The sequence below is a fragment of the Pelodiscus sinensis genome, chromosome 1 (assembly GCF_052426305.1).
Source record: "Pelodiscus sinensis isolate ZL-2025 chromosome 1, ASM5242630v1, whole genome shotgun sequence".
Classification (NCBI taxonomy): Eukaryota; Metazoa; Chordata; order Testudines; family Trionychidae; genus Pelodiscus; species Pelodiscus sinensis.
The window spans coordinates 3,442,583-3,450,808 of record NC_143052.1 but is presented as its reverse complement, the minus strand read 5'-3'; the positions used below and the strand labels follow the sequence as shown (position 1 = coordinate 3,450,808).

Genomic DNA, 8,226 nt, shown 5'->3' with positions numbered 1-8,226 from the left:
TTACCACAAGAGAGCTCAACTCTCCCCCCCAGAAAACAAACTGTAATCTCTGATAGCTGATCTCACAGTCTTAGGCATGCATACACAGACCTCCTATTACCTTCCAGAACACAAGAAACAGATCAGTCTAAAACAAGGTGATTTTTATTAACTACATAAAAAGATATACCTGATAAAGCATACTTGGTTGCTAGGTGTTCTAGAACAATTGAGAAAAGAAAAGATTAAAAAACAGATGATTGCTTGGATTCATCTTTAGTTACAGTTTGGAGGGGGCGGGGACATGGACTCAGCTCAGTAGAATTTAACCAAAGAACAAATCAAAGAAAATAACCAGATCACATCTAACTAAAACATTCCCTATCTACTCACATATTCCTACATTCAAGGTCTAGCCCATTTCTAGGCACAGGTATTCCTTTTCTAGGTATGGTTTTCCCTGCATGGTTCAATTCATCTCCCCCACCTCCACCCCAGCTCCGGGTTTTAACTCACACAAAGGAGATTAAATCAAGCAACCTGTTTTTCAATTCAAATCTTAACACTCTCTTCCCATTGGTTCTCCTGTCTCCCTGCCAACACTTCCTGGATTTTTTCAGTGATTCTCTGAGTTTAACCTTTTAGAGCCCATACTCCTCCCATCTGTCACAGGTGAACAGCTGGAATAAAAAGGAGGGGAATGGGTGATACACACGTCATGTTTCTCCCTATCTGTGGAATCAATCAGCCAGCAGGCAGGGTGGTACAAATGGAAGGAGCCAGGCCAGAACTTGAGGGAAACATCCCATTGGAGGTGGGTCAGGGCACAAAATTACTGGGGGCTGTGTAGGGGAAAGAAAACCAGTAGGGGGCTGTCATACACAGGGTATGGGCAGTGCAATGAAGAGGACCCAGGGCTACACTGGATTGTCACCAGACCCAGATCATTTTGACTCAGACGCTCAGTGCTCTGACCTGGATGAGCCTGACCCGACCATGGGGACCATGAAGGAAAGGGAGGAGAGTCTGAAGGAACCTAACTGATCTGGAGAAAGGCAGACTGTGTGGGGCCAGAGCAGGAAGGTGCCTGGAGACAGCCCATCAGCTCTAGGGTGCTCAAGACATCTCAGGGAGCTTGCTTTGGAGCAGAAGCTGTCTGAGGAGAGAGGAGCAGAGACCGGGCTCTGGCCAGTGTTGCGGTGGGACAACGTGTGGCAGGAAGTTCTTGGACACATTTTTGAAGAAGCGGGTGGCACACGATATCCAACCCGAGAGGGCTCTGGCTCTGGTCAGGAATGACATTGTCCTTTAGGTGGGGCAGGGGGTGGGCCCAAGGCCCAGCGTAATCTAACAGCAGCCCTAGGAGGGCCACACTGTGGGTTACAAACTGCGGCCTGTCAGGGGAACCTCCTTGCTCCTGCCAGGTCACACCCTTTGCTCCCCCCATGGGAGGGGACCGCATTGAGCTAATTTTTTCCCGAGGAATCTCCAGCCGGGCAGCCCCTATGGAGTCAGTGCCTAAGCTAAGCAGACCAAATACCTAACATTTCTGTCACGGATCCGTGGGATGTGCAACCCATCAAAACTATCCCACCGCATCCCATTCATGGGGTAGCATTCACAGTGCTGGTTTGCTTGCTAGTCTGTACCCTCTCTGCAAGCGGGGAATGGTCCTGCTATTGTGGGGAACTTTCCTGGCTTACATACGGCTCAGTCACATAGGCTAACAACAGGATCTGAGACCTCGCTCGCACGCCCTTTCCCCAGAGCAATCCCCATCTCAGGGTCTCCAGTTCCACCCCACAGAGTCCTCGTCATCCCTCCCAGGCAGGACCCAGGATTCCTGAGAGGCTTGACCTATATTCTTGTTGTGCTGACATACGGCAGAGGCTAGGATGTCTATGCCACAGAGTCCTCGCATCAAACTAGATTTTTCCCTGAGCCACTGATCATTGCATATAGTTCGAAGGAAAAGGGAGTCTCTTTGCTGAAACAGGCAGTCCAAGGAGGGACTGTAGCCACCAAGGGCTGGACTCTCCTATCATGGCAGGGCTTCAAAGTTTGAAATGGGAGAAGTTTCTGGTGTGGTCAGATCGAGAGGGAGGGATTGAGGCCATAGCAACGTTTCCGAATGCAGGAAGGAACAAGGAAAACCAGAAGACCAGTATTATAATGCAGCAGAGTTTTTAATGCACATGGAATTGGCAGGACGCACAGGAAGAGATTCTACAGAGCAGGAAGAATGGTATTTGCAGAGTTTCAAGAGGGTCTACAACTGGTCACCCGCCTCAATGGGGCACATTTCAGACAAGGTGCTCTATGTGCTAAGTTCATGGTGTCATGCCAGGGATTAGGAAGTGAGACAAGACAAAACACAAGCGTGGGACTGCGCAGCGTCTCCATGGTACATCTGCCGTAGCAAAGGGAAAGAGGAGGCGCTAAAGGTGCGTGTGGATGTAAAGGGTAGAACATGTCGGGCCTGGTTCTCCCAGACAGCAACGTCTCTGCCCCCCACCTACAGGGACTTACAATGACAATCGGTGTAACTGAGGTGTTTCCTCAGGCCCCCGTTTCTGTCACCCGGCGGGGTCGGTGGGAGCAGCCTGCGTGTCACTCAGAAGGAGCCCACAGGCCAGGAGGAGACTCAGCGCGGGGCTGGCAAAGCAGGAGCAGAAGGAGCCATGAAGCGTGAGGGGAGCAATGCAGCCTGGCTCCCAGACCCAGGGCTGAGCACACACAGCTCCCACTGAGCTCAGCTGGAGCCGGGTTTGCCCAGCACGTCTGAAAGCCAAGCCCCAAAGCTCAGGAGGGAATCTGTATCCGGCCGTTCATTGCCTGGGTCTGCCACGGATGGTCCTGCTGGGTTTAGCAAGGCGCACAGTATCCACCAAGGTACCTGCGGCCATATCCCCCGTATCCACCGCATAATCCACCATAATATCCTGGGTAGCCGCAGTATCCCCCATTCCCATAATAGCCTGGGTAGCCGCAGTATCCCCCGTGAGCATAACGTCCTGGGTAGCCCCAGAACCCTCCGTTACCATAAAAGCCTGGGTAGCCACAGTATCCCCCATAACCATAAAAGCCTGGGTATCCCCCAAAACCGTAACGGCCTCCATAACCATAACCCCCATAGCCGAACAACCCTCCGTAACGGCCTCCATAGCCGTACAATCCCCCGTTAGCGAAGGAGCCCCCGTAGCCGGCTCCCACCACAGGTTCTCCTACGGCTGCCACTTCGCTCTGCTGAGGGAAGGTGCTGAGAACTGGTCCGGGGAGGGTCACCACAACCGGGGAGGGTCTGATCACCACTTCGGAGTCAGGGCACTGCCGAACGCACGGCTCGTTGCAGGTACCAGAGACGGGGCTGGGCCGGGCCACCCCGCATTCTGGATAGCACAGGCTGGAGAAAGCCATCTCGGTGGGATGCAGGTGAACCTGGAACACACAGCAGGGGGCAGAGTGAAGAGAAAGTTCGAGTGACAATGGAAGAAAGGTATCAAAGCTGGGTTACTATTGCAGTGGGCTGTACATGGGGCTCAAGAGAGAGGAGAGGGGATTTTATCCCTATGTTCTCCTAAGAAATCACTAAGGACACCTCAGATGGGGTGAAATGGACTCAGGTCCCCTGACTTCCATGAAGTGACACTAACACACTCGATCTGAGGCAAATCGCCGACAATGGGTATTTCTGCTGAGAGGAACACTGGAATTGCTCAAATGGGTCATGCCACCTGTCAGGTGAATCCATTCTTGTGGCTCCATGAGGGAGGAGTCCTAACTGGCTCTGAGTAAAGTAGAAGACCACTAAATTGGTCCTATCTGAACATCCCTGGAAAACTTCTTCCTGTCCAGCTAGAGTGCAAAAGGGTTGACGGGGATTCTAAGGCTACTTAAAAGATTTAAACACCCTAATTCTATTTCCAGTTAATAGCAAATATGCTTCCCAATTACATATGTTCTTCTAAATGTCCCACCCTTAGTTTCAAAGGGTGAATCCACCATCTCTTTCAACTGGGTAACAATACAAGTTAATTTTCGAAGAACAGCCAGATCCCAGGTAAAAGTCCTAGCGAGTCCATGCAAGATTTTCTTTTACATGAAAATAGCCCCTTCTGTGATATCTCTGGAGTTAGAAAGAGATTGAATCGAATCAGACTTACCTGGTTCACCGAGGAGATGAAGTCCAGAGAAGTGTTTAGAGGAGCCCTGAGTTGAGATCTCTTTTATACAGCTCCTTGGACCGCCTGGAGGATGCTTGTGGGGGAGGTCCTAATTAGTTACCAAACAAAACCTTAATTGCTTTCGTAGGTCCTCCTGGATGGAGCTGATTCCCTCAGCGTTGGGGATTATTGGACTAATCTCAGCATCGGCGGGTGTGACATGCCTCCTTTCATCTTCAGATTGTACGGCCAGCAGCATTTCTCCTGTCCTTGCAGTGACTTTATTGGTGCTGCAATGAGGACGAATGTCAAGGTGCTTCTGAGCGGCACGAGTAGCACAGCTGGTTTTCGTGAAAGGAATTCCATTTGGTTCTTTCAATTCACATTAGTCGTGCTTAGGGGCTCTGGGCAGTTCATTCTAACCTATGAGGATGGAGGGAGCCATTTTTATGCATTCTCGCCCTAATCGCTCATATCCAAATCCCACTGCAATCCATGGGAATTGTTCCATTGCCTCCAGACTGTTTCTTGTCAGGATCTTGAGTCTGAAATTTGCTCTTTGGCAGTACGATGCCGATAGAGAAGTTTAGTCGGGTTTTTGACTTTGCAAATGGGTCCTAGCAGGGAGTTAAGAGGAACATGGGCCTTTCGGATGGCCCTGTGTCCTGGGGAGAAGCTTACTCCATTGTGAGTAAAACTGGACCTAACGTTGACTGTCCACTTGGGTCAAGAAGGGTGTCTCAAAGGGCTACCCAGAGCGGATTTGCTCATGGGTGATGGGGTGGGAGGGCGGAGCGGGAAAGGAAGCAGAGCTCGTTTACAAAACGTGATTGAATTAGACTTGGAACCTCTCCTCTCCCAGAAACCATCTCTCCGTCCATGCACAGCCCAGAACCTGAGGTCTTGTAAGACAAAGCAGCTGAGTGAGCCCAGCAAGAGAGCCAGGAGAGATGAAAATGACCCATTTCTGGGGAAGGAGGTGATGGCCGTGGGATGGGATTTGACATAACGACTGACCAGCCGCAGGGCATGTGGCAGGAAGCATTCTAGGCCGTCTGCAGCAGTGGGTGCCATGTCCAGGGAAGGGAGCAGAAGGGTCTTGCTTAGATTTAAAGGTTCTCAGCCTCTTTGAAAGTGAAGCAACTGTGTTAATTTACACCTAGACAGAGCACCTTCATTTTCCATCCCACCCAACACAAATGAGCCTCAGAAACCAGCTCTGACCACAGAGGCTCTTGTGGTCCCACTCGGCGCTGCTGAAGCAAATCGCTGAGAATTGGTCCCAAGAGGTGACACCAACCAGCGAGAGTCAGATCCCCACGTCAGAGTCATGGCTCATTGCAGCGGATGGCACCTGGACGGGGCCGTTCTACCCCACCACATCTATTAGAAATACCAAATTGGGAAGCATGTTAGAATGACAATGGAATAGCCCCAAATTGTGAGGCCTCGAATCATGACCTGCTTAAGGGAATGACACCAGAGACCTTGGCCTCCATTTTGGGCGAAGCGACTCTCTGACTCAGCCCAGAGGCCTCTAATCCCAACAATTATCTCGGACTTTTTACAGCCTTGTAAAAATGTTTGTACCTTTGGATCTAAGCCTCAGCAATGAAAAGCTGGCTATTCCTCTGATCCATTTGAACTGTGTCTTCTTTAACAGTGAGGGTAATTCTCCTCAGAAATGACAGGGGGGGTTTATTTTCATCTTTTCCTTGAATACGTCATGTAGCTCTGTGAATATCCACATGGAATTCAAGCCTCAAACCCTTGTTTGAAGTCACAGCAGCAGATGTGGAGATTTCAAGCGTGTTCATGGAGAGAGAAGGAATTTAAAAAACTAAAGAATTGATTTGTAACCAGGAACAATTTTTGGTGAAAGGCAATTTAATTCTGTTCAAGAGTAAATTCCCGCCCCTGAGATATCAACGGAAATGAAGGTTGTGAAAGCGAACGGCAAGACTCTCGATCGCTGATCATTGTTCACAGATGGATCAAGGAGGTTTCACCCAAAATTCTCCCCCAAATCATCAAAACATAATTTACAAATAAAGTTCCAGAATGAGCCTCTCTCAGAGTTATGCTCAGGTCAGTGACGTATCTAAAAGCACCAGTTTGGTCCAGGGGATACACGTTACTGTTTGGCATGAATAGTCCCCAACTACTGGGGTTTATTTCTGACTCTGCCATTCACCCTCTGTCCGACCTTCACCTGAATATGCCTCCACGTACCAATGCGGCAAACAGGTATAATTGTAACTTTCAGGGCGGATTGTCCAAGGCTTCTTCTGAGCTCAGTATTTCAAAGCACCTTGCAAACACTCATCAAGCTTTATACAGCCAGAAAGATGAATAACTAAAGTAACAATAACTTTTTACTGGGGCTATATGTTCTAACACTGAAAATTTAGACTCACTTGGAAAAGTCCTGTCGAGGGCTCAGATGCCAGTCCAGTGCCTTCGAAACTGGGCCTGTTTGATTTTCATTCAATGCACCTTTTCTCCTTTATGTCTATTTTACAGCGTAAGGGTAGATACTGAGCTCGTGGGGAAGGAACACTTCTAGCAACTCCAGAGTGAAGAAAAGTGCTTTACCTACTCCTGGTTAGAGAAATTTTGTTGGGAGTGCATCTTTCTCTGCATGCTGTGCACCTCCGCCAACATACCGAGCCAACATACCGAGCCAACATACCGAGAAATCTACGGGAATCATGCCGCCCTGCATCTCCACCTACGAACTGGGTCTTGTGAACTGGACCAGACAATGGAGGTTCAACCTCTACCTCATTCTATTGGTCTTCAGGTTGAATTGCTTTTCCATTTGTTATCATCCAATATCAATATGGGATTCCGCATCTCTTAACCAAAAGAGGCCTCCAGTTGTGGATACCCACAATGTGGTGGCACAAGGCAGGAAAACGTGTGGTCTGTTATCAACAAATATTGAACATGAACAGCGGCTGTTTGCTTCAATGGGAGTTTTGAGTACTGAGCGCTTAAGAAAAATAGGACATGTAGCTGGTACTGTCAGGCATCTGAAATCACTGGCTCATGTGGAAAGCGGTTGAGTTAGCAGCTCTCATGAGGAAGATCATTGGAATATTTTTCAATCGTGCATGAAATGCTTTCACTGGAATTCAGATGATCAAAGTTCCCAGGCCAGCCAATTTAAAAGAAAAGAAAAGATCGAGGTAGATATTTCAGAGAGGAGCCTCTGTGAAACTTGTCATCCTAGGATCCTAGAATCCTACAGGCTGGAAGAGACCTCAGGAGTCATGGAGTCCAGCCCCCTGCCCAAAGCAGGACCAACCCCAACTAGAGGAGAAAGGCTGATTAATGGCAAACGATTTATTCTTGCACAGTTCTAGTCTTTAATGCAGCAGCTGTAAATTCCTTCTTGGTCCTGATGTATCTCAAAGGGGAAGGAGGAGTTGAGAGGTGTCCCTTGATGACACGGACAGAATGATTCTTGCAGCTCTCTGGCGTAAGTGGAGACTGCAGGGGGTTTACTGAATTTCTTCACATTGGGCGACGATGTACACTCACATACGTCAGGGTATTGCCCAGCAATTGAGGGAGATCCAATTGACAGGGAATAGAGGGAAAAGTTCTTCAATGGGCAGGTAATTCCAGAACAACTATGTTCTGCCGCGTTGCTTGTTCCTCTCACTGGATCATCTGGTACTGATCCCCCTGGGATAGAGGCCTGATCTTCTGTAGCAACGCCTGTACCTTCCGTTCCAAGGAGGGCTCCCTGGATACAGTCTGATTTTGAAGACAAGAGCTGAATTGCTCTGGAACAAAACACATGGCCAGGAGGTGTATCCCCACTCACCGCCTGGCGATTGTATCATGTCCTTGGACGTTGGGCTGGGCTGGATAAATGTTTGCTTTTGTGTTGTCAAATAAAAAAAATGATAATGGGCTGCCTTCATCTTCTGGGAGAGGAGACCCCACAAACACTGAAGAAAACATGGTGGGAAGTGAAACTTGTTCACCTGCCGTTCTTGCAATGTCAAGCCATGGTACATGCTGGGGATTTGACACAGCACGTGTAATATGAAGGGCAGTGCGTCTCGGTTCC

The 8,226-nt window shown here is 49.0% G+C and overlaps 1 protein-coding gene across 1 annotated transcript; it reads right to left on the bottom strand.

Moving 5' to 3' along the window:
- Positions 1-2,159: 2,159 nt before the first annotated feature.
- Positions 2,160-4,163, bottom strand: LOC149525523 (uncharacterized). The gene is made up of 2 exons (XM_089777865.1): positions 4,143-4,163; positions 2,160-3,417 (listed from the first exon to the last, which is right to left on the bottom strand). Exon 2 carries the CDS (start codon positions 3,394-3,396, stop codon positions 2,845-2,847), a length of 552 nt encoding a protein of 183 aa, XP_089633991.1. The 5' UTR covers positions 3,397-3,417; positions 4,143-4,163; the 3' UTR covers positions 2,160-2,844.
- Positions 4,164-8,226: the final 4,063 nt, after the last annotated feature.